The sequence below is a fragment of the Trichomycterus rosablanca genome, chromosome 2, assembly GCF_030014385.1.
Source record: "Trichomycterus rosablanca isolate fTriRos1 chromosome 2, fTriRos1.hap1, whole genome shotgun sequence".
In the NCBI taxonomy this organism is placed as follows: domain Eukaryota; kingdom Metazoa; phylum Chordata; class Actinopteri; order Siluriformes; family Trichomycteridae; genus Trichomycterus; species Trichomycterus rosablanca.
The window spans coordinates 48,387,890-48,415,667 of NC_085989.1; the positions used below are offsets into that span (position 1 = coordinate 48,387,890).

General features: G+C 39.8%; 1 protein-coding gene across 1 annotated transcript; it reads left to right on the top strand.

Moving 5' to 3' along the window:
- Positions 1-27,778, top strand: LOC134309258 (beta-1,4-mannosyl-glycoprotein 4-beta-N-acetylglucosaminyltransferase-like). The gene is made up of 3 exons (XM_062990906.1): positions 1-99; positions 23,054-23,300; positions 26,378-27,778. Exons 1-3 carry the CDS (start codon positions 71-73, stop codon positions 27,581-27,583), a joined length of 1,482 nt encoding a protein of 493 aa, XP_062846976.1. The 5' UTR covers positions 1-70; the 3' UTR covers positions 27,584-27,778.

Consider the following 27,778-nt stretch of genomic DNA (forward strand, 5'->3'; position numbering starts at 1 on the left):
TGTCCGGGTCCGGGTGCAGCAGCAGTGCAGTGTTACCGGTGAAGGTAATGAGGACAGTTTTGAGGGAAACATGCGGAGGCTGAGAATTAGGCTGACCAGGTAAGATCTGCGGCACCTACACTCAACACGCTCACTTTAACTTGAACCGAACCTTCAGCACACGCACACACACACTCACTCACTCAGCTCAGTGTCGCTTTAATCTGCTGTAAGATCTAAGTGAAGAAATGACTGAACTTGAACTGTTACCACCGACATTCATCTATGACATTACATCACTGTTTACTCACGATCACCTACGTTACTGCAGGTCCGGCTGGTGTGGGTGGTGCGGTGATTCGTTACTGTTGTGGATCTTGTGTTTGTTAGTAACAACCTTCATTCTGTTAAAATCGCGGTTATTGTACATAGAGTAACGTTTTATAAGTAACTCAGTGGTAGCTCAGTGGTTAAGGTACTGGACTAGTAATCAGAAGGTTGCAGGTTCAAGCCTCACTACTGCCAGGTTGTCACTGTTGGGCCTCAATTGCTCAAATCTATATACACTCATCAGCCATAACATTAAAACCACCTTCTTGTTTCTACACTCACTGTCCATGTTATCAGCTCCACTTACCATATAGAAGCACTTTGTAGTTCTACAATTACTGACTGTAGTCCATCTGTTTCTCTACATGCTTTGTTACCCCTTTTCATGCTGTTCTTCAATGGTCAGGACCACCACAGAGCAGATATTATTCAGGTAGTGGATCATTCTCAGCACTGCAGTGACACTGACATGGTGGTGGTGTGTTAGTGTGTGTTGTGCCAGTATGAGTGCATTTTTAAATATCGTGTCCACTCTATTAGACACTCCTACCTAGTTGGTCCACCTTGTAAATGTAAAGTCAGGGACGATCGCTCATCTATTGCTGCTGTTTGAGTCGGTCATCTTCTAGACAGCGGTCACAGGACGCTGCCCACGGGGCGCTGTTGGATGGATATTTTTGGTTGGTGGACTATTCTCAGTCCAGTAGGGACAGTGAGGTGTCTGATCCACTCATACCAGCACAACACACACTAACACACCACCACCATGTCAGTGTCACTGCAGTGCTGAGAATAATCCACCACCCAAATAATACCTGCTCTGTGGTGGTCCTGTGGGGGTCCTGACCACTGAAGAACAGGGTGAAAGGGAGCTAACAAAGCATGCAGAGAAACTGATGGACTACAGTCAGTAATTGTAGAACTACAAAGTGCTTCTATATGGTAAGTGGAGCTGATAAAATGGACAATGTGTGTAGAAACAAGGAGGTGGTTTTAATGTTATGGCTGATCGGTGTACAACCCCCTACCCCCCAAACTTTAGTTTTTTACCACCATCCCCCCCACACACACCCATAATTTCGACCCATGAATGGCAGAAAATCCAAATTCCCTGGTCCAATCCCTCATCCGCAGGTAGATTCCCCCCTCTGTGACAACTTAAGCATCCGGATGCAGCAGCAGTGGACAGAAACCCCGTCCGACCTTCCCTCCCTCAAACACGGCTGTTTGTATTTGTGTAAACGTCGGTCTGCTGAGTCGGTGGCTCAGCTGAGGTTCAAACTTATGAGTTTGTACACTTCACAGGCCTAATATCATTCATTTATGGGTCAAAGACGAGACGTAACTTTTTAGTGTCCCCACTTGATAAATAATATACAATTATATTAATATAAGTGGATATACCTTCAATCTACTCCATTTGTACATCTTTACTGAAACCTAAAGTAATTTTTACGGAAAATGTATGATTTTTTAAAAAATAACCCTTGAAACCCCCAAAATGTCATTCAGTGCAACGATCCCCCTACCTCTTTAAGTAATAAAACATTAAGAAAAAACTAATTAATCTTACAATCTTTAAAATTTACTGCTTTGGCATAATTGTACAAATGTCATGTGTGACATATTAAATAATATTCAATCAGATGTGTTTTTTAATATTAATAATATTCAGGATACTTTCAGTCCCCATTTTCCCAATCTTCAGTTGTCATTCAGTACAACGTTAATAAAAAGCCTTATTTTAATATGCAATCAAGCTACTGCAGTCATGTGACCAATTATAACAACAAAAGACTCCTGGGGACCCTTCAGCACACACGAGGTCAATGCATTTTAACATTATTTGATAAAAATGTGTTTTTACTGACACAGTACATTAAAGAACAAAACTGAGTGTCATTCAGTACAACACAGAAAACGTAATATTACGGTTAATCTTGTAAACAAACAAGGTTATTAACATTTAAATGTGAATATGTGTAGAAATGTCTTTGAGCTAAGGTCAATGTTAGCTTTTGCTAACCACTGGGATAACTGTAAAATGTGCTAAAGTAAAATTTCTGTCATTCAGTACAACAACAGTCATTCAGTGCAACAGAATTTCGCTGTTGCACTAAATTGACAATGACATTATACTGACTTTATAATGTTTTAAAATTATTTTTAAATATTAAAACCACTTTTTTCCATTCTAGTCTTCCTTAATAAGAGCAGTAATTACAATGAATATTAATAATTATGTTTTTGATGAAGTGGTCCCTGAGATTTTGTTATTGTCAAGTACGATGACCTGCCATTCGTTGGGCAGGTACTGCTGTCTGTAGGAGATGAGGTGCAAGTTAGCTGCATGTTACAAAATTGAAACAGAAATTCCTTCGTGTGGCCAAATCCACCTGATGAAATTTACTACCTTAAGTCTGATGTCAAAATCATAATCGCAGAACCAAAGCCATGTACTGCAAGAACCTCAAGGTTAACAACAAAAGACTGGAAAGCATTTGTTCAGTTCATGAAATAAAATGCGACTTCAAATGGTTTTCACTGCTGAATGAATTTAGATTTACTGCAGCAACTTTTTCACGTGTTATGACACAAATTCCAAACTTCCACACTGTTCTGGTGCCTTACAAGTTGTTATGATGGCTTCATTAGCTATGTTTTTCATTGCCTTACTTTTTTCATGATGTAGTAATATTATAACACATACTTGCCACTGGTGTGGCATATTTTCATTCTACTACTGCTACTTTAATCAATAAAGAACTTAAAAACAAATTAAGTCATGAATATTCTGATGTAACAGGATCATTTGGAGTATGTCATTCAGTGCAACATAAAATCATCATACAGTGCAACAAAAACATTTGCTTAAAATAACTGTAATAAGTAATTATTATATATTGTTTTCATGTGAATGCAAGAGAATCCAGGCCTGCTTCATAGAAAACAGAGTTTGATTAGGTTTCAAATAGAATAGAATGTGTAGCAAAAACATCTTGTATACAAATAAACAAAATCCCAAGACGCATTAGAGTACAAACAATGCACAGAAAATTCAAAACAGAGTAAGTACAGTTTCTTCTGAGGTTTTAAATCTTTTGTAAGAGATATTATACTAAACTTATACATTTGAAATGGCTAAGATTGTTCCTTGTGTGTGTATTTTGTCATAAATTAGTCGTTGCACTGAATGACATTTTTGTGCCCTTGTTGTGTGTCAACAACACTAAAATTATCAAATAAGCAAAATGCTGAGAAAAAAAATACATATTTACATAGGTGACACATTTGTGCACAATATTAAATGAAAAAAATATACAATTTAACCATTTTATTTTTTTGGTACTTGGAACACCCTATTCGTCTTTCACCCTTATACAGCAAATTTCCCAAGCTTAAGGACACTTACAGTTATCAGAACACAAATAATAAAAAGAAAACCCAACATCAGAGCAGAACTAGGAGAAGAGGCTTTTTAGGTGCATGTTGAAAGACGTGAATGTTATAAGGGTGGGTTTATAAAATCGATTTTTCGATTTTAATCGATCTTTATTTGAACGATCCGATATCGATTCATATAAATGCGAGATCGATTTTTTAAATACGCCCCTTTTTACGGTGCACACGGAAATCTATTACTATTGTTACCCCCTTTCATTTCGCGTGACCAGCCACTGTTTTTTCATGCAACGAGATCTGACCTGCACATCAGTTTAGCATGGCAGAAGCTCAAGTTATGACCACTACACAACTTTTTGCACTGATTTTCGCTCGGCTCTGGATTCGGGAGGAACTCGGTGTTCGCTCTGCGATCAAAACTCGGCTCTCAATCAATGTGAGAAACAGCGAGGGGAAACACAGGGGAGAGGTTGGAAACAGGTGGTGGAGCGCAATATAGTTTCTATCAGAATACATCAGCACACGCGAGATCGTTCTCTACAAAACAAAATATTTATTAACCTCCAACTCACTACAGAACGATCCATGCTGCTCGTGTTGCCAAATCCACTCAGATTCATTTATTTCATCAGCGCACAAACTTTGATTGCTCGCTACTTGTTGATGTGCATGTTTGGACGTGGTATCATTAAACCTTTCATCACTTCTCACGTGTGTTTTCGTGACAAAACGTAGTTTTGGAGAGCAGAGAAGCTCGCCTGTGATTCCCCCTGGTGATAGATGGTGTAGTGTAAAACTCCCCATCGCCGATCAGTCGTGTAGTGTGAACATTACAGTGACCACGTGTTAATCAGAGTGTCATGTAGTGTAAACTTGGCATAAGCTGTTCAACAGCCAGGTGTATGTTTACATTACATTTACAATGTTGTAGCATGTCAGACAAATGGAAGAAAACAGTAACATTCATTTTTTATTATTATTTCATTTGTCTGACATGCTACAACATTGTAAATGTAATGTAAACATACACCTGGCTGTTGAATGTTACTGTTTTCTGTTTTGGATTAATTATTTATGTAAACAAAATACACAAATATTTTTAATAATGAGTGTTCTTTGTACAATTATCACATTCGTTCTCTGAACATCTGTACATATGTAAACAAAACCTGTTAATGTAACTCAAATATGCCTAAATGTGTTGAATCGAAATTGGATCGAAAATCGAATCGAAAATCGAAAATCGAAGATCGAATCGAATCGGGACCTGGTGAATCGGAATCGAATCGATCCAGGAAATTGGTGGCGATACCCAGCCCTAGTTATGATGGTACGTAGGTGAACCCGGGCTGTGATTTGAAAGCACTGAAGCTTGTACAGAATGGGGGTTATTTGGAAACATTTCCTGGTGTGCAAATATTCAAGCTTTCAAACCAGTTTTTTCTTTGTGATGTTTATCAATATAGTAAAGTGTGTCCACAGGTCAAACTCAGGTATGCAACCATACTGTCTAGTTCAGTGTCCTTATTAACTTGGGCAACTGCCTAGAGAGCAGAATTGGGTAAGAGGGCGGCCGGGACACCAACGGTCACTCTTGAGTAACTGGTGGAAGTGGTTGCACTGACTGCCTCACTAGAGAGGATTCTAATAAGACATGGAACTCATAATTAATTAATTGTACAGAGATTACGCGGATTACGTCACCGCGGTTTTAGCTTACAAAGCTAACACAGTTAGCCTCAGGCCGTTCAAACCCGCTAGCACACCGGCTAACATCTCCCTCCGTGTACCGGAAACGGTTAAACTGTCCCTGACAAGCCTGAATTTATAAATAAACGACACTTGTGCACCTTAGATTATATATATATATATTCTTTATGCATTTTCTCCTCTTTTTCTCCCTTTAAGCGTGTCCAATTGCCTGATTGCATCATGCTTTCTCTCCACCAATGCCGATCCCCGCTCTGATTGAGGAGAACGAAGCTAACCCACGCCCCCTCCGACACGTGGGCAGCATGCCATATTCATCTTATCACCTACACTTTGACGAGTGCAGTGCAGCTCAGCGTTGTGTACGGAGAGACACACCCTGAGAGCACTCTTTTCTCATCTCTGTGCAGGCGCCATCAATCAGCCAGCAGAGGTTGTAATTGCACCAGTTATGAGAGAGAGACTCCATCCAGCTTTGTCCCGCCCATATCTGAACAACAGGCCAATCGTTGTTCGTATGGCCGCTCGGCCTTAGCCGTCAGGCAGAGCTGAGATTCGATACGATGTATTCGAGATTCCAGCTCTGGTTCCAGTATGTGTTTTTACCGCTGCACCACCTGAGCGGCCCTACCTTAATACAGATTAAACATCAATGAGAATTTATTTACATTTGAACAGAACTCTGTTGGTTGCTCCATATCTGTCTATTTTTGTGAGAAAAGTCATGCCGCACTGAATGCTGGGATTTCCTTCAGCGCTAAGGAAGCATCAGCTGCAAAGTGTCCTCAACCACTTATTACAATGTGGTGGTTAATACAAACCACCAGGAGCTCAGTGGTTAAACTACTGGATTAGTGATCGGAAGGTCCCTGGTTCAAGCCCCACCACCGCCAAGTTGCCAGTGTTGGGACCTCTGAGCACGACCCTTAAGCCTCAATTGCTTAAATTGTGTTCAGTCATAATTATAAGTTGCTTTGGATAAAAGTGTCTGATAAATGCCGTAAATCTAAAAGTACAAACCCCATTTCCAAAAAAGTTGGGACGTTTTGTAAAACACTGTAAAAACAAGAATCTGTGATGTGTTCATTCTCTTGAATCTTTATTTAACTTATAAAAGTAGAAATAAAATATTTACAATGTTTTCACTGATCAGCTTTATTATAATTTGTAAATATAAACACATTTAGAATTTAATACCTGCAACACACTCCAAAAAAGTTGGGACAGGGCAAAATTAGAGTAAAAAGTTTATAGAATATAGAAGTTACAGCGTTTCACAATAATCAGGTGAATAGGTAACAGGTGAGGGAATCATAATTGGGTTTAAAAGGAGGATCCACCTACAGGATCAGTCTGTATAAGCAATGATGGGTTGTGGCTCACCGCTGTGTTCCAAACTTTATGAGACACATGTCAGTCAGTTCAAAAAAGGACATTTCTCAATGTGCAAATAATTTAGGTCTTTCACCGTCTACTGTACATAATATTGTGAAAAGATTATCTGGAAATCCGGAGACATTTCAGTCTGCATAGGGCGAGCCGGAGACCACTGTGGATGCTACTATGATACTGTGATAAATACAGTGGTGTATAAAGTACATGAAATCCATACTTGAGTAAAAGTACAAGTATCTTACCAGAAATTTACTTAGATAGAAGTAAAAGTCACCTTTTAGAATATTACTTGAGTAAAAGTCTAAAAGTATCTGGTGTTTAATGTACTTAAGTATCAAAAGTAATTTGATATTAAATGTACTTAAGTATTAAAAGTAGAAGTAAAAGTAAATGCTTTTAGTATTAACAGAATTCAGAGTCATTTTAAAAAATATGAAGATTGTTCTTTTAAGCCTGTAAATCACCTTAACAACCTTTTTCTTCCTTCCATCCGAACATGATTTGTGCCAATTCATGATTATAATCAGCTGTTCACATCACCTATTTGAAATCATGTCGTTATTTAACCTTATTACGAGGACTAAATTGTCCTGTTCCAACTTTTTAAGAATGCGTTGTGGGCTTAAAATGCTTATGTTTATGTATGTTAAGAATTGTAATGAAGTTGAGCAGACAAAACACGAAATATTTTGGGTCCATATAAGATGAAAAAAGAGTCGATGTAAATGTAAAAAACACTTTATCTTTTTTATTAAAATTTTTTATACTGTCACATTTTTTTATTTAGGTTGCACATTCAAGTCATAGATACTGTATACATCCCAATAACCAAAAAACAACTGAATTTTGGCAGAATTAATTTGAAGCAAAATTTTAACAAAACGTGGCACTTTTAGCACTTTAATGATCTGCTCAACCATTAGTTTAAATCTGAAAATAAGCTGTATTTAAATAATCTTTTTTGGACTGTATCTACTCCCTGATTGACGTGTTAAACTAAAAAAATATTGGTTTTCTTACTTTAAGAAAACACCATTTCTAACTTGTGTCAACTACTGTAGAAGTCATCAGCTGAAAAATCATCCATAATAAGTTGAGTTCTTGTTGAGACCATTAAAGGGTTAAAGACGTGCATGTTCCTCAACACCATGAATGTTTCCTCTGTCGGTGTAATACAGAAGTTATCTAAGGAAATATTTGTCTGTAGGTGAGTTTTTATAAATAATGGACACGTCTTCATGTCTGCACTGAAGTAATTACGAACTAATTTGGTGAAACGTTATATTTGTGGTTCAAATGTAATTGAAAATGGTAGCTAGATATCTGAACAATGTTAATGCTAATAATAATAATAATAAACAATGATGCTCTGGATTTACTTTGTTAATCATTCTTAACTTACATCAGTGTGTTGGACAGGGAGATTCTGAAATGTCCATATTTGCATGTCTTTGGGTGAACGATGCGCTTCACTCTTGTTTGTGTACACATGCGCAATAATGTGTTTAACCACAGATCTAATTTACAAGCGCAGATTCGCCAAACCTGCTGCAGTCTGTCACACATCTCACATCTAAAGCTAAAAAATTCTTGTCATTTTATTTTGTAGTAAACAGTAACGAATTTACATACATAAAATGTATCGAAGTAAAAGTACACAATTTCTTTAGGAAATGTAGTAAAGTAAAAGTGAAAGTTAACGATATTTGTTATACTCCAGTAAAGTACAGATACTCCAAAAAACTACTTAAGTACTGTAACGAAGTATTATTACTTCGTTACTATACACCACTGGATAAATATAGCCACATTGTGTTGGGAGCACTTCAGAAAACCATTGTTACTTAACACAGTCGACTGCTGCATGAAGAAATGCAACCTGAAACTATTCTATACAGAAAAACTGCCAAGTTCTCTGGGCCTGAGCTTATCTCAGATGAACCGAAAGACAGTAGAAACATGGGCTGTGGTCAGACAAGGCCCTGGTTCAGCTTGTTTTTGGAAAAACAGACGTTCTCTGTTCTCAGAAATCTTGTTTCCACTCACAAAACTGTAACAATAAGTCTCCTCAGTTCCCAAAATATTAAAATGTCTCATTAATAGGAACGCTGATGGATCACAGGGGGAAACATGCCCCTGTCTCAACTTTTTTGGAGTGTGTTTCAGGCATTGAATTCTAAATGTTTACACAAATACAATGAAGCTGATCAGTAAAAACATTGGAATTTATCAGTTAAATAAAGATTTAAGAGATTTAACACATTACAGATTCTTCTTTATTGTGTTTTACAAAACGTCCCAACTCTTCCTGAAATAGGGTTTGTACTTGATTTTTTGGTTTGGTTTAGAGCCTTTTAGTTCTAGGGTTTTCTGACCCAGCCCAAAACATTTACAACTCAAGCTGAAATGCTTCATGGGTCAAAAATAAACAACAGCGTAGGACATTCAAATAAAGACTTTCATCAGTGGCAATGCAAATGTAGAGCCGTGATGCTGTATTTCCTCAAAGAGAACGAACTGGGTATGAAGGTCAGAAGCGTCTCGAAGCCACAAACAGGATACTGGTCAAAAAAACAAGCGTATTGAATCGACCATCATGCAAACCACAGTGAGTTCTGACTTTAAATAAAGAGAGTCAGTCACTGGTAAGAGCCTGGAGTCTGAATCTTGTGTTTAGGCTCAAGTTCTTAACCAATATTATATTATATATTGTGATTACTGTGTAAACTACTTAATATACACCGACCAGGCATAACATTATGACCACTGACAGGTGAAGTGAATAACACTGATTATCTCTTCATCACGGCACCTGTTAGTGGGGGGGATATATTAGGCAGCAAGTGAACATTTTATCCTCAGAGTTGATGTTAGACGCAGGAAAAATGAGCGAGCGTGAGGATTAGAGCGAGTTTGACAAGGGCCAAATTGTGATGGCTAGACGACTGGGTCAGAGCATCTCCAAAACTGCAGCTCTTGTGGGGTGTTCCCGGTCTGCAGTGGTCAGTTCCTATCAAAAGTGGTCCAAGGAAGGAACAGTGGTAAACATTTACATTTACTACAGTAAACCATGTGAACATGTGTAAGCCTCTGCACAGCCTCAGCTGGGTTATCAGTCGTGGTGTTATCAGTGGTTTCATGTTCAAGTTGATACAAGTCTGATTCTGTACATCTGCAAACCCCAGCCTGAGAACGACGAGTAAACAGACTTTATAACCACAGAGATCTTGTACAAACAGGGTTGTTCTGCTGTGCCACACATTTATTATTTATAGAGTTTTATGAACCTTAAAGAACAGGAAAAAGCACTTTTAAGACTTGTAAGGACAGAATCTGACAGTAAAGAAGGGCGTTGGTAACTCAGTTTCATTTGATTGTATTTCTATTCAAAGTGACTCACAGCTGAGACTATACACCATCCAAATAACTGAGGGTTTAGAGCTTTGCTCAAGGGTCAAACAGTGGCAGCTTGGTCAGTATTGAGGCCTAAACTCTTACTTTCTAATCAACAGTCTAGTAACTTAACTGCATCAGTGCTCTGTTACTGCACTTAACTCCAATTCAAAAAAAGTTGGGACAGTAGAAAAGAAAATGTAAATAAAAACAGTAATAATTTCCAAATTATTTGGACCCATCATTATACAAACCCAGTACAAAGACAAAAACAGTTGACACATTCAAGAAAATGGCTGGGGTCCAAAGCCCTGTCTATGGTAGCCATTGCGCCCATTGTTTTCTAGGTGAATTGGACCACCACGACTCTGACCAGGAGAAAGTGGTGTTCCATGTTACACCGATCAGCCATAACATTAAAACCACCTTCTTGTTTCTACATTCACAGTCCATTTTATCAGCTCCACTTACCATACAGGAGCACTTCGTAGTTCTACAATTACTGACTGTAGTCCATCTGTTTCTCTACATCCTTTTTTGCCTGCTTTCACTCTGTTCTTCAATGGTCAGGACCCCCACAGGACCCCCACAGAGCAGGTATTATTTGGGTGGTGGATCATTCTCAGCACTGCAGTGACACTGACATGGTGGTGGTGTGTTAGTGTGTGTTGTGCTGGTATGAGTAGATCAGACACAGCAGCGCTGCTGGAGTTTTTAAATACCGTGTCCACTTACTGTCCACTCTATTAGACACTCCTACCTAGTTGGTCCACCTTGTAGATGTAACGTCAGAGACAATCGCTCACCTATTGCTGCTGTTTGAGTTGGTCATCTTCTAGACCTTCATCAGTGGTCACAGGACGCTGCCCACGGGGAGCTGTTGGCTGAATGTATTTTTGGTTGGTGGACTATTCTCAGTCCAGCAGTGACAGTGAGGTGTTTAAAAACTCCATCAGCGCTGCTGTGTCTGATCCACACATACCAGCACAACACACACTAACACACCACCACCATGTCAGTGTCACTGCAGTGTTGAGAATGATCCACAACCTAAATAATATCTGCTCTGTAGTGGTCCTGTGGGGGTCCTGACCATTGAAGTACAGCATGAAAGGGGCTAACAAAGCATGTAGAGAAACAGATAAAGCACAGTCAGTAATTGTAGAACTACAAAGTGCTTCTATATGGTAAGTGGAGCTGATAAAATGGGCAGTGAGTGTAGAAACAAGGAGGTGGTTTTAATGTTATGGCTGATCAGTCATCACTTTTTCGCCCCTGATTATGCAATCCAGCTTATCCTGGTCTTCCTCGTCCTTCCACAAGTTATTGGAACAGGCGCAAGTCCTTGACGGAGGCATGGACAGGGTGTGGGAAGCATAAATAAACATACAAAACACAACAAGAAAAACCCAAAATGTTAGGTAGAAAGTGACAGGACATGTAGAAGGACAATGAAGACCAAGAATAAGCTGGATTACGTTATCAGGGTTGAGACAGAGGGCTTGGAGAAAGCTGACCCATCTGTGCAGCCAACCATCCCAAAGTGATGATAGAGCAGTCACATGATTTGACTAGATAGACCTTAAAATCCCAGACTCCAGCACTCAGGTCAGTAATAGCTGATCTGAAGGTTGATGGTTCAGCCTTCATTTACATTTACATTTTCAGCATTTAGCAGACGCTTTTATCCAAAGCGACTTACAGTTGTGACGGTATACAATCGAAGCAATTGAGGGTTAAGGGCCTTGCTCAGGGGTCCAACAGTGGCAACCTAGCAGTGGTGAGGCTTGAACCGGCAACCTTCTGATTACTAGACCAATACCTTAACCACTAGGCTACAACTGCCCAACTGCCTTCAGTTGCCACTGTTGGACCCCTGAGCGAGGCCCTTAACCCTCGATTGCTCCGACTGTATTCAGTCATAATTATAAGTCTGCTAAATGCAATAAAAGTGAAAGAACGTCCTAAACCAGAGTGTTTAAAACCTGAGGACCAGAGTTAAAGTTTTATAGAGAACATAAACTTTATCTGGAACAGTAAACACTCGTGTTTGAGTTTTAAGTTCAAGAACTTAAAACTACAACACCAGGACAATTAAAAACAAATCCCAAACCCTCATGACCAACATGTTGTAACAGCCGGATCATACCGAAAACCTAGCTCTCTCCCTACACAGGCGCATCTTACATAATCCTACACTCCCGAGAACAAGGCGTGTCTAAATACTGAGGCACCTTAATTGCTGAAACCAAACTAAATCCTTACAGAAAGCACTCAGATCTGCTAAAGGTGGAATGGATTTAAGGGGGCCTGAAGGAGTTAAAAAGCTGGCGTGCTGTGTGCCAACCTGTTGCTAAATCAACACGCAGAGCAGGATGTTGCAATGACGTGATGATACAACATCATCGAGGCAGAGGAAAAGTGAGAGAGGGTGAGACTAACATGTTCACTATGATTAATGCACTACTGGACACCTTGGCACCTTTATGTTAGGACAGGGAGAACAGGTTACCCATGATTCATCAGTTTTTATGGCTAATTCACTTTTCCGCCCCTTAAACCTCCATTTTGCTCTTCGCCACCCATCTGCTTCTTGGACTGACTCGACACAATACGTGCATCCTCAACCTCCCTCACCTGCTTTCAACCATGAAGGACCATCAAACATAAAATTCCCATCACTGGAGAACACAGCTCAGGCTGAGTTTCTGACTCTTGACGAAAGCTATTATGACCTTCATCATCAGGCAGTGACACAGCAGTCAACAGCAGAGACATCACAGTCATCCTCCAATTTCTCTCTCTCAACAACATCACAAAGCAGCAGCCTTGTACTTCATCTCCTCTGGCTGTACAGAGTTCAGAATGTGCAGCAAGTGCTACTGATAGCGGCTTCAGAATACAAAACAATGATAACTCGTTGTGATGTGTTCAGGGTCCTTGCTATAGCAGATATGATACTGACAACAGTTTGGAGAGTAAGCTTGGACCCAGTATGTCTGAAATGTTTTCTATTCCTGTGTTGATTAGAAATAGAAAGAATAGAATGCATTCAGCATATCAAGTCAACCAGTCTAACCTCGTACCTGTACCACGACAACCTTGGGCTGTCCCAGGGGCTCCTGTGGTTCCTTTAAAGCTAGCTCTGCTTAATATTAGATCTCTAGCCGACAAATCATTTTTAGTGAATGACATAATTCTATCCTACAGTTTAGATTTTCTGTTTCTAACTGAAACATGGTTAGCAGAAGGCAGCAGTGCTACTGTTCTTAATGAGACAGGACCAGCAAACTTCAGTTTTATGAATGTGTGTCGAAGTGGTAGGAAAGGTGGAGGAGTAGCTGCCTTATTTAAAGATGTATTCCAGTGCAAAGAGACTGTACTTGGCAATTTTATGTCTCATTGAATACCTCTGTTTTATTTTGAAGGGTACTCCCAAAATTTTATTTTTAACCATTTATAAACCTCCAAGATACTCTGCACATTTTATAGATGAATTTACTGAACTACTGTCAGTTATCTCCACTGAGTACAGCTTTTTCATCATAACTGGGGATTTTACCATCCACTTAGATAATAACAAGGACAATAACACCAAAGAACTTTTTGGACTTTTTGACACATTTGGTCTATTGCAACATGTGAAAGGGCCTACACATACTCGAGGGCACACTCTGGATCTAGTTATTTCTAAAGGTCTTAACATTTCTTCTGTTATGGTCAAGGACCTGGCCCTCTCTGATCATTTTTGTGTCTTCTTTGAAATGCTGATCACTCCAGATGCTCAAACTAGCTCTGTTTCTGTTAAGAAAAGGTGCATAAATGAAAGCACTAGTTCTCAGTTTATGGAGGCCATAGCTATATCACCAACTTTAATTGCAGAGTCAGTTGATGAACTCCTGGATAACTTTAACATGAAAATATTGACTGTCATGGATGTGGTTGCCCCTGTAAAAGTCCTGAAAACGTTGAGCAAACAGAAAGCACCATGGCGTAACACAATGATGGTAATAGCTCTGAAAAGAGAATGCAGGAGAGCTGAACGTAAGTGGAGGAAAACTAAACTTCAAATCCACTATGATCTCTATAAGCAAAGCCTTTGTAGTTTTAACTCGGAGTTATGCAGGGCTAGACAGCTGCACTTCTCTAAGATCATTAACAGGAACATCAACAACTCCCGCACTCTATTCAACGTGGTCGACAAGCTTACAAATCCTCCAAAACGGATCACACCAGAACTTCTGTCCACAGAGAAATGTAATGAATTTGCTCATTTCTTCTGTGAAAAAATCCAAACTATTAGACTGACCATCAACGCCACTCAGTCAAACGATGAAACCATGCTGCCCCTACAGACACCTAGAAATAACATGACTATTATGTCACAATTTAATACAATAGACCAAAAAACACTGGAGAGAACAGTTCAGCATCTTAAATCATCGACATGTTGTCTCGACATGCTGCCATCTGAATTTTTTAAAACTATTTTTAACTCTGTAAAAACTGATTTGCAACAAATAGTTAATGGCTCACTAGAATCAGGCGTTTTCCCAAAGTCACTGAAAACAGCTGCCATTAAGCCAACTCTGGATGCGTCTGTTTTAAACAACTACAGGCCGATCTCAAATCTTCCTTTCATAGCCAAGATCATTGAGAAAGTTGTTTACAATCAAGTCAGCAGTTTTTTGAATTCCAGTGGTTATTTTGACAAATTTCAGTCAGGCTTTCGAGCTCACCACAGCACTGAAACGGCTCTCATAAAAGTGTTAAATGATCTACGGCTGAATACTGACTCAGGTAAAATATCGGTTCTGGTTTTACTGGATCTTAGTGCTGCCTTTGACACTGTAGATCATAGAATATTGCTGGATAGGTTGGAAAACTGGGTTGGACTTTCCGGAACAGTCCTTAATTGGTTCAGGTCTTATTTAGAAGACCGGAGTTACTTCGTCACTATTGGCAGCTGTGAATCCGACAGGGTGGCTATGACATGTGGAATCCCCCAGGGATCAGTTCTCGGACCTCTTCTGTTCAATCTTTATATGCTGCCATTAGGCCAAATGCTACAGGATAACAACATTGATTACCATAGTTATGCAGATGACACACAGATATATCTGGCTCTCTCACCAGATGATTACAGCCCAATAGATTCACTGTGTCAGTGTCTGGAGGACATCAATAACTGGATGAGCCAGAATTTTTTACAGTTAAATAAGGACAAAACAGAGATTGTTGTGTTTGGTAGCAAAGAAAATAGGACCAGTGTCAGTGAACACCTCAGTTCCCGGGCTCTAAAAACCAAAGACCAAGTCAGAAATCTTGGCGTTCTAATAGACTCAGATCTCACATTCACCAGCCATATAAAAACCATCACCAAAACAGCCTTCTACCATCTTAGAAATATTGCCAAAATCAAGGGTCTAGTGTGCCAACAAGACCTAGAGAAGCTGATCCATGCTTTTATCTCCAGTAGGGTGGACTATTGTAATGGTCTCTTAACTGGACTTCCCAAAAAGACCATTAAACAGTTACAGCTCATTCAGAACGCTGCTGCTAGAGTTTTAACTAAGACGAAGAGAACTGAGCACATCACTCCAGTTCTAAAATCTCTACACTGGCTTCTGGTCAGTTACAGAATAGAATTTAAAGTGCTGCTACTGGTCTATAAATCACTGAATGGGTTCGGCCCAGAATACATCTCAGAAATGTTTAGAGAATATAAACCCAGTAGATCTCTTAGATCCATGGACTCAGGTCAGCTAGTTGAGCCCAGAGTCCAAACTAAACATGGTGAAGCAGCATTTAGCTGTTGGGCTGCATATAACTGGAACAGACTGCCAGGAGATATTAGATGTTCCTCAAATGTAGAAATCTTTAAATCCAGGTTAAAAACATTTCTTTTTTCTTGTGCCTATGATTGAGCTCAAAATTTTTGCCATTCCCCTCATTTTACCATATTTCTTTTAGTTTTTCATGCTCTTCTAAATTGTAGTGTATATTTTACTATATTTTCTTTTAGTTTTCATGTTCTTAATTTTTTATCTCTCTTGTTTTAATTTCATATTCCCTAAATTGTAGGTTATACTTTACAATAATTTCTTTTAATTTTTCATGTCCTTAATTTTTTTTGATCTCTGTTGTTTGAATTTCATGTTGTCTTAATTGTAACTAAATGTTTGCAAGAAGTCTTTCTGAGGTTTTAGATCTCAGGAATGTTTTAATGCTTTTAATTTTTCCTTATGTAAAGCACTTTGAATTGCCACTGTGTATGAAAGGTGCTATACAAATAAACTTGCCTTGCCTTGCCTTAAATCTGCTGGACATCCCATTCCAAAACAATCTGCATTAATATAAATTTGGTGATATTTGGTTTTTGTAAAGTGTCTGTGGGAATCGATGCCAATTCAGTTCCTATTAAAAGAAAGCCTGGCTCGCCGATGATCACAGTAGTGTATCAGAACCCCTGGAACACATCACTGTAGGGGTGATTTTTTCAGGAATGGACTGTTGGGGCAAGCCGTAGCCTAGTAATCAGAAGGTCTTTGGTTTAAGCCCCACCACTGCCAGGTTGCTGTTGTTGGGCTCTTGAGCAAGCCCCTAACCCTCAATTGCTCAGACTGTATCTGTAGGCATCTGCTAAATACCAAAAAAGGTAAATGATGTAGTTTAAGGTGTCCGAATACTTTTATTGAGAGAGCCAGGTTGCCCACCAGAGCCAGGTTGCCACTACTGGGCCCCTGAGCAAGGCCCCTATCCCTCAATTGCCTAGACAATATACTGTCACAGTGCTGTAAGTCACTTTGGGTAAAGGCGTCTGCTAAATACCATTGCCTCCCAAAACCAGATGTAAATCAGCGGTAGCTCAGTGGTTAAAATACTGGACTGGTGATAGAAAGGTTGCAGGTTCGAGCCCTACCTACTGCCGCCAAGTTGCCCTAGTGGGTCGCCAGAGTGCAGCCCCGGACCCGCATGTGCTCGGATCAGATCCGGTCACAGTTGCAAGTCGCTTTGGATAAAGGTGTCTGATGAACGCAATCAACGGAAATGCGAATGTAAAGCACCTGCAGTTGGACAAGGTTGCCAGGTCCATATTTTACATGCACTATATGGCCAGTAAAGATGCCTCTGTTAGACCCCAGTACCCCAGTACCAAGCTGTCACTGTTGGATCCCAGTACCAACTGTCACTGTTGGATCCCAGTACCAACTGTCACTGTTGGATCCCAGTACCAACTGTCACTGTTGGATCCCAGTTCCAAGCTGTCACTGTTGGATCCCAGTACCAACTGTCACTGTTGGATCCCAGTACCAAGCTGCCACTGTTGGATCCCAGTACCAAGCTCCCACTATTAGATCCCAGTACCAAGCTGCCACTGTTGGATCCCAGTACCAAGCTCCCACTATTAGATCCCAGTACCAAGCTGCCACTGATATATCCCAGTACCAAGCTGCCACAGTTATAAGTTATATAGAACTAAAGCTGTACAAGTCACTTTGTGACAATCTTTGACACAATGACTGTGGTTTTATTATTCTGTGTGCGTGTGTGTGTGTGTGTGTGTGTGTGTGTGTGTGTGGTAATGCCACACCGTGGCTGTTTTATAGTGCGGAATGTGAGAGAATAAGAGGCGATTCTGTTATCAAGGCTCTCGGTTACAGCTCAAGTCAAAAGACCTGGCATTTTGTCCCAGTTTTGGGATTTTAAGGGTTTCTGCTGCGTGGAACACTGGTCTCTTTGCCAAGGTCTGTACGAAAACCCAAAACTGTCACGTAGTGCTTGAAGAAAATCTGTCTGGATGATCAGATGAATTCCAAGGACCACTCAGAAAGCTGAGCATGTCTGGCATGAATGAGAAACTGCAAAAACTTTGGTCCAGGTCCAACTGTCCACAGTCAAGCAAGCTTTAAATATAAGCAGAAAAGTGAAGCTTTTATACACAGCAAGTTGGATTACATTTGACTACATTTCCTGTCACAAAAAGATGATTGGCTGTGTCTGAGGGTGAGAGGGTCAAAGGAGGTTCCTTATTTGTGCTGCAACTGCGGCCTCTGCTGGCTGGTCGAGGCGCTGCATAAAAACAGTGAACAATGGAGAGCAGTGCGTGACTCTCAGTATGCGATAGTCATCCCGGGTGAAAAGAAGTGGCCGGTTGCACACTTGTCAGAGGGGGCACACCTCAGGTACGACCCTCCTCGGCCAGGCTTTGGGTCTGCAGAGGTGGAGGAGAGATATAACCTGGGAATTGGTTACAACTAAGAGTAAAATAATGCACAGTGAGAATATAAAAGGACGACAGTTTGGGTTTTCTTTTTGACCTTGGCAGATATCACTGTTCCATGTTGTTATTATTAAGTGCAGGCAAACTAGCCCTATTTATGTAGGCGTTTATATGGTGGTCCCCGGGATTTCGACCACTTGTCCAGTGACCTGCATCCCTTCTTGTCCCCGGACAGTGGAAACTGTGTGACGGACAAACCTTTACTACAAAACAACAGCACATCATAGTGTGTGTGTGTGTGTGTGTGTGTGTGTGCGTGAAGAAGGCAGCTTTTGTGTGGTGTGGACCGAGACATTTGAGAATTGGGGAGTGGGAAGGACCTTTCGAAGAAAAGCATCATTGTACCCAGTTCTTAATTCCTCTTTTGACAGATGAACACATAGACAGAAGCATACACAACACACACACACCTGCACACACACACACACACACACACACACACACACACAGGTCCATTAGAGCTTGATTACAAAACCTAGTGAGCTGCCTTGCTGCCTAATACCTACCTGATCAGCTGCTTCAGTACAGAGGACTCTAATAAGACATCAAACTTCTAAGGCAGATTATTTAGAGGCACTACTTACCATAGTCACCACAGTTTAGCTTACTAGGCTAACACAGTTAGCCTCAGGCCATTCAAACTGATGGGCTGAGGCGGCACAACCCGCTAGTATGCCAGCTAACGTCTCCCTCCGTGTATCGAAAACGGTTCAACTGTCCCTGACGGGCCTGAATTTACAAATAAACGACACTTGTGCACAAATTAAACAGCAATGGGAATTCCATGTACTGTACAAAGAATACATGGAACACTGGTCTCTTTGTCAAGTAACATGGGAATAGGGAACAATGGCACAGCCGTTGTCCTTTTTTTTATATATATTTTTTTATGCATTTTCTCCCCTTTTTCTCCATTTTTAGCACGTCCAATTGCCCGATTGTGCCATGCTTCCTCTCCACCAATGCCGATCCCCGCTCTGATTGAGGAGAACGAAGCTAACCCACAACACGTGGGCAACACGTGCTCCAACATGTGGGCAGCAGCTGTATGCATCTTATCACCTACACTTTGACGAGTGCAGTGCAGCTCAGTGTTGTGTACGGAGAGACACACCCTGAGAGCACTCTTTTTCTCATCACTGTGCAGGCGCCATCAATCAGCCAGCAGTCATGGGAGAGAGACCCCATCCAGCTTAGTCCCGCCCATATCTGAACAACAGGCCAATCGTTGTTCATGTGGCCGCTCAGCCTTAGATGGTAGGCAGAGCTGAGATTTGATACGATGTATTCGAGATCCCAGCTCTGGTTCCAGTGTGTGTTTTTACTGCTGCGCCACCTGAGCGGCCTACAGTCGTTGTCGTTCTTAAAATGTGCTCATATTACCAGTGTAAATTCCAGTTAAACGTTAAATCTTTGGGGAAAAAGATGACATGAATTTCATATTTACCAGGCGTCTCATAAGGTCTGTCTAAAAAACCTCTCTCTCTATAAATAGACGCATTTTATGTCATCCTACACTCCAGGGAAGAGGGCATGTCTAAATTCTTAGATCCTTAAAATGCTCCTACTGAGGCGCCTTAATTCTGAGTGATAATCTGACTGAATAACAAGGGAGCGTCCAACGCTTCCTCAGCGCTGAAGGCAATCCCAGCATTCAGTGCGGTGCGAGTTCTTTTCAATGTAAATAAATTGTCATTAATTCTTTAATTTGTATAAAGGTGCACAAGTGTGGTTTATTTGTAAATTCGGGCTGGTCAGGGACAGTTTCAGACGGACTCATCATGGGCTTCGAAGGAAATAATCAGACTCGAGGACATTGTGTACCTTTTGTTTCCCCCTCTGTGTTTAACTAAACCCTCTAACATGCAGCTCTCCAGAGTCTCGATCCAAATCAGGGTTTAGATCTCTGCTCATGCTGGCACAGTAGCAACTTGGCAGTGGTGGGACCTGAACCTTGTCCTTCTGACCACTGGTTATCGAGTTACTGAGGTGCCTGTTTACAAAATCAGGTCCTGTTTATACTGATTTTATAATTCAGCTGCTCCTACACACCTGACTCAGCTCGTGATGTGATTGATCATTATCCAAGTCAGAGGTAGAGCAGAGTAAACATCGGTTTATAGGAAGTGAAGTTTGGTTTATAGTCGTGTTTTCATTCCTGGTACAGAAAAATCCACAAAGCAAGAATAAGCAAATCCAGTTTACACTGTGGAATGAATTGGAAATCATTTTCTCTTTTTTTGGCTGCTTCCGTACTTTGACGTAGCCACGGTAGATCTGGTTCATTATGCTACCCTCCTATTTCTTTCCAGGCTTAGGGTCGGCACTGACAAGTGTACCTCCCAATAGCTAGGCTGTTTCAGCCAACCGCTATGATTCGAAACCCTGACCCCCGGATCACAGTGGTACTGGGCTAACACACTTCATCGCTATGCCACCTGAGCACCCAAATATGAATATATCAATAAAAACATTAAATAGTGAAGCAGGTGTGTCAATAAATGAATACAAATATTAACAAAAACAAAAAATATTTTTAAAGAAATAAATTATTTAAAAAATAAATGTGGGGGGAAAGATCTGTTAATAAATTAACATAAATAAGTGTACAAATAAATACAAGTGTGGCTTTATAAATAAAACAAATATGAATAAATATAAAAATATATAATTGTGGGTATGTAAATAAATAATATATGAATAAATACATAAAGGAATAAATATTGATAAATGTGAAAATAAATAAAAATGTGAGAATATAAATAAGTAAATGAATAAATAATAAATAAATAATAAAAAATGTGAAGATAAAAAAAATGTGGGTATATAAATAAATAAATAAATAAATGAATAAATAATAAATAAATAAATGAATAAGAGAAAATTTGAAGATAAATAAAAATGTGGGTATATAAATAAATAAATAAATAAATAGGGATAAATGTAAAAATAATTTAAAGTGCTGGTATAAAAATAAATAATAAACATCAAATTAATAAATATGAATAAATGTGAAAATAAAGTGTGGGTATTTAAATAATACATAAATAAACAAGGATAAATATGAAAAATAAAATGTAGGTATATAAATAAATAATAAATATAAAAATGTTTAACATAATTAGGTAGGGGTGGGTATATAAATAAATATATATAAATAAATACACAAATGAATAAATATAGATAAATGTGAAAATAAATAATAGTGTGGGTATATATATATATATAAATAATAAATAAATAAGGATAAATGTGAAGGTAAACAAAAATGTTGGTATATAAATAAATAACAAATATAAGAAAATGTAAAATAATTAGGTGTGGGTATATAAATAAATAGTGTATAAGTAAATAAGGATAAATATGAAGATAAATAAAAATGTGGGTATATTAATAAATTCATGAATAAATAATAAATAAATATAGACAAATATGAAAATAGAGTGTGGGTATTTCAATAATACATAAATAAATAAGGATAAATGTGAAGGTAAATAAAAATGAATAGTAAATAAATAATAATTATTTTAAAAAATGTAAAATAATTAGGGGTGGGTATATAAATATATCAATAAATTAATAAATATGGATAAATGTGAAAATAAATAATAATGTGGGTATAAAAATAAATGGATAAATAAATAAATAAGGATAAATGTGAAGATAAATGTTGGCATATAAATAAATAATAAATATAAAAAATTTGGGGTGGGTATATAAATAAATAATATATAAATAAATACTTAAATAAATATTGATAAATGTGAAGATATAAAATGTACATAAATAAATGCATAAATAAATAATAAATAAATAAAATAAATGTAAAAAATAAAATGTAGGTCTATAAATAAATTATAAATATAAAAAACGTGAAAATAATTAAGTGTGGGTATATAACAAACAAATAAATAAATAAATAATGCAGGTTAAATATAGATAATTATTGGAACAATTTCTTTTCACTTTTGTTGCTTTAAACCAGTAAGAAAGTCCAGGCTGCTAGAACTAAATCCTGAGAAAGACTTTCATTCTTTAAACCTGATCTCTACTCCTGAATTGTACTGCACCGGTTCACCTGGCGGTTCACCTGGCGGTTCACCTATCTCATGTCTGATTCTTTCTTCATTCTGCTTCCTCTCAGTCTGATTGTGGTTTGTTAAGCTGATCGTTCTGACCGACGAGTTCATGACGTTAAATACTGAGGAACCCTGTCGGTCCCGGGATCTCAGGGAGGGAAAGCGAGGAGCTGTAACTGAGGAAGAAGATGAACGTCCGACTCTGAGTGATGTTATAGCAGTAATGCTAGACTCCAGTAGCGTGAGAGTGCAGCCATGTAAGACAGTGTCATAGTGCAGGGCAGGGCCTCATTAGATTAGCCGCTACAAGTAAGAGCTGAGTGTCCGGCGCTGACGTCTGCAGTCAGTAAACGCCCAGACGGAAACTTTTCTCTTACTTAAATAGCCAGGCTGGAGAGTAAAAAAAAAAAAAAATTGATATTTTAGGTACGTACGAGTTTTCTCATTTGTCTCTGACCATCTCTGACCATCTCTGTCTCAGGATGAAGGTCAGACGACATCGGCTGTTCCTGATCTGTTCGGCTGGGCTTTGCATCTTCTCCCTCCTGTACTCCGTCGTCGCTCTGCTGCGCCGCCTGTCCACCTACAGAACCCACCTAGCCGTCCTCAACAGCTTCTTTTGGAAGGACGAACTGGTCGTGTCCCCCTCCCGTGACTCCCCTCGACCTAAAGATAAGGACTACATAAACCCGGAAGACGTAATAAGGGAGAGGATGTACGAAAAGAAGGTACGTTCATCGTTCGGGATGTTCAGGTTAAATCGACGCTGGGACGTCAGTATTTTATTATTAATGTTTTATAGGTTTGTAGAGGGTTTCAGAAAAATCTGCTTAATGCACTTATTATATGTGTTGGGGTTGAAACTTCTATAATGTGTTTAAACTTTGTGGCTCGGCCTCCTCGTTCTGTGTTACTAACTTAAATTAACGATAGCTGCTGAAATCTCTGCGTCCATATAAATATGGCTCATTGAGTGCACTGTTAAATAATATGTCAATAAATAAATATAGATAATTGTGTAAATAAATAAAAGTGTGGGTATATATATAAATAATAAATAAATAAATAAATATAGAGTGTGAGTATGTAAATAAATAGTATATAAATAAATAAATAAAGATAAATGTGAAAATAAATAAAATGTGGGAATATAAATAAATAAATACATAAATAAATTATATATAAATGAATAAACAAATAAATATAGATAAATGTGAAAATAAATAAAAATGTGGGAATATAAATAAATAAATAATATATGAATAAATATAGATAAATGTGAAAATAAATAAAAATGTGGGAATATAAATAAATAAATACATACATGAATAAATAATATATAAATAAATACATAAATAAATAACAAATTAATAAATAAATAAATAAATATGGATACATGTGAAAATAAATAAAAATGGGAATATAAATAAATAAATACATAAATAAATAATATATATGTATGTATATATATATATATATATATACAGTGTATCACAAAAGTGAGTACACCCCTCACATCTCTGCAAATATTTCATTATATCTTTTCATGGGACAACACTATAGACATGAAACTTGGATATAACTTAGAGTAGTCAGTGTACAGCTTGTATAGCAGTGTAGATTTACTGTCTTCTGAAAATAACTCAACACACAGCCATTAATGTCTAAATAGCTGGCAACATAAGTGAGTACACCCCACAGTGAACATGTCCAAATTGTGCCCAAATGTGTCGTTGTCCCTCCCTGGTGTCATGTGTCAAGGTCCCAGGTGTAAATGGGGAGCAGGGATGTTAAATTTGGTGTTTTGGGTACAATTCTCTCATACTGGCCACTGGATATTCAACATGGCACCTCATGGCAAAGAACTCTCTGAGGATGTGAGAAATAGAATTGTTGCTCTCCACAAAGAAGGCCTGGGCTATAAGAAGATTGCTAACACCCTGAAACTGAGCTACAGCATGGTGGCCAAGGTCATACAGCGGTTTTCCAGGACAGGTTCCACTCGGAACAGGCTTCGCCAGGGTCGACCAAAGAAGTTGAGTCCACGTGTTCGGCATCATATCCAGAGGTTGGCTTTAAAAAATAGACACATGAGTGCTGCCAGCATTGCTGCAGAGGTTGAAGACGTGGGAGGTCAGCCTGTCAGTGCTCAGACCATACGCCGCACACTGCATCAACTCGGTCTGCATGGTCGTCATCCCAGAAGGAAGCTGACGCACAAGAAAGCCAGCAAACAGTTTGCTGAAAACAAGCAGTCCAAGAACATGGATTACTGGAATGCCCTGTGGTCTGACGAGACCAAGATAAACTTGTTTGGCTCAGATGGTGTCCAGCATGTGTGGCGGCGCCCTGGTGAGAAGTACCAAGACAACTGTATCTTGCCTACAGTCAAGCATTGTGGTGGTAGCATCATGGTCTTGGGCTGCATGAGTGTTGCTGGCACTGGGGAGCTGCGGTTCATTGAGGGAAACATGAATTCCAACATGTACTGTGACATTCTGAAACAGAGCATGATCCCCTCCCTTCGAAAACTGGGCCTCATGGCAGTTTTCCAACAGGATAACGACCCCAAACACAACCTCCAAGATGACAACTGCCTTGCTGAGGAAGCTGAAGGTAAAGGTGATGGACTAAACCCAATTGAGCACCTGTGGCGCATCCTCAAGTGGAAGGTGGAGGAGTTCAAGGTGTCTAACATCCACCAGCTCCGTGATGTCATCATGGAGGAGTGGAAGAGGATTCCAGTAGCAACCTGTGCAGCTCTGGTGAATTCCATGCCCAGGAGGGTTAAGGCAGTGCTGGATAATAATGGTGGTCACACAAAATATTGACACTTTGGGCACAATTTGGACATGTTCACTGTGGGGTGTACTCACTTATGTTGCCAGCTATTTAGACATTAATGGCTGTGTGTTGAGTTATTTTCAGAAGACAGTAAATCTACACTGCTATACAAGTTGTACACTGACTACTCTAAGTTATATCCAAGTTTTATTTCTATAGTGTTGTCCCATGAAAAGATATAATAAAATATTTGCAGAAATGTGAGGGGTGTACTCACTTTTGTGATACACTGTATATGAATAAGTATGGATAAGTACAAATAAATGAAACTGGGTATATAAATAAATAAATAATATATAAATATGTACATGATACGGATCTCCATATGAATTTGCCTCATGCAGGTGAAAAAAAGTGGTCGGTACTGCACACTTGTCGGAGGGGTTAGTCACGGCTCTCTTCGGTCAGAAGTGGAGGTCAGCAACAGTAAAAAGGAAGCAAAATGCAGTCGGGTAATTGGATATCACTAAAATGGGGAAAAAAAGTGTGTGTGGGGGGGGGATAATAATAATCAACACCTTTAAGTTTGATGGAAATTGTTGCCAATTACACAACAAAAAGCAGCAGTCTGTAAGAAATTGGCTTGCCTGTGAAGCTCACTTGACTGTGGATAGTGACACGTCTATGGCAGAGCTGTTTCTTAACAGTCTAAGTCTCTTGATTAGAAGATGAGTGGTCTGTGTACTTGACTGGGTGCAGTCAAACTAGCCAAAGGGTCACCAGCTGTAGCCATTAATTTGAATAGCCTGAGGCTAACTGTGTTAGCTTAGTATCGCCGTCTAAGTAGTGCGTCTAAATAATCTGCCCTATGAGCTCCATGTGTTATTAGAATCCTCTCTACTGAGGCAGCTCATCAGGTAGGGAGTAGGGAGTAGGCAGCTCGCTAGGTTTTCAGACGGACCCTGAGTTGATATTCATATTACGATTTAGACGTGTTATTAACGTTTCTTCGTCTCACCAGGAGCCTGATAAATGGAAGCCGAGACCAAACAAGCAACTTCACGAGCGAGCGTTTGTCCTACAGGACGATCCCGCTCCTCACTTCTTCTACACCAAAGATGGCTCGCTGTGTCTCCGTAGGGGGGCGGAAAAGTCATCGGATCAACCCAACGCTACGTTTACCAACCACACAAACCGAGAGAAATGCGTCTGCCGGCAAGGTTGGCACGGCCCTCACTGCGGTGTTCCTACAGTAGTGCAGCACTCGGATCTCCCCACCAAGTCCCACCTGAAACCCCGGAGAGTTCCGCGGCGGATCATCAACGCCATCAACATCAATCACGAGTTTGACCTGCTGCACGCCAGGTTTCATGAACTAGCGCACGTTGTGGATCTCTTCCTGGTCTGCGAGTCCAACTACACCGCCTACGGCAAACCCAAACCCCTCAAATTCCTGCACCTCCTCCTGAATGGGACCTTCAACTACATGAAGCACAAGATCCTGTATGTACTGCTCGACCACTTTCCCACAGGAGCTTATTCAAACGGGTGGATCGTGGACGATTACCTGCGCACCTTCCTGACCAAAAACGGACTCTTGCGTGTTTGGGGTCTGAGACCGGACGACGTGTTCGTTTTGAACGACGCGGATGAAATCCCGCTGTGGGACGGACTGCTTTTCATCAAACTCTATGACGGCTGGACCGAGCCGTTCGCCATCCACATGCGCAAGTCCCTGTACGGCTTTTTCTGGAAGCAGCCGGGGACGCTGGACATCCTATCCGGATGCACCGTGGCCATGCTGCTGGCCGTCTACAAGGCGGACGGGATCCTGCTCCGCCGCCGGGAATACTACACCATGCCGGGTTTCAGGGAGTACCAAAACAGCACGGGGCAGGTTCTGATGCAGTGGTCCATCGGGAGCCCGGTCCACTTCGCAGGCTGGCACTGCTCCTGGTGCTTCCGGCCGGAGGGGATTCATTTTAAACTCGTCTCCGCGCAAAACGGCGACTTTCCTCGCTGGGGCGACTACGAGGAGAAGCGCAAACTGAGCTACATCGAGAACTTGATACGGACCGGCGGCTGGTTCGACGGGACGGTAGCGAACTATCCGCCGGCGAGCCGCAGGGACCACATGTTCGCTCCGAAATATGTGCTGGACAATTTTAAGAGGTATCACTACTTGCTCGAAAATCCATATGTGAACGATGAGGAGAGATCAAGATAAGGGACAAATTCCTACAGACTGGTCAAAATTATTGTTACATTAGAATATGTGTGTTTCGTTAGACACTAGGGGTGACTGGAGCGGTACTGTAATAATATTTAATAATAATAATAATAATAATAATTGAGCTCTGATTTATTTTTAAATGTTTGTAAATGCAATCGCACTTTTATAAATAAATTAGAATTATTTTTA

Excerpts from the sequence above, each read along its gene's own strand:
- LOC134309258 (XM_062990906.1), top strand. The coding sequence starts at position 71 with ATGCGGAGGCTGAGAATTAGGCTGACCAG. Across the intron at positions 100-23,053 it reads CTGAGAATTAGGCTGACCAG|GATGAAGGTCAGACGACATC; the intron begins GTAAGATCTGCG and ends TCTCTGTCTCAG. Across the intron at positions 23,301-26,377 it reads AGAGGATGTACGAAAAGAAG|GAGCCTGATAAATGGAAGCC; the intron begins GTACGTTCATCG and ends TCGTCTCACCAG.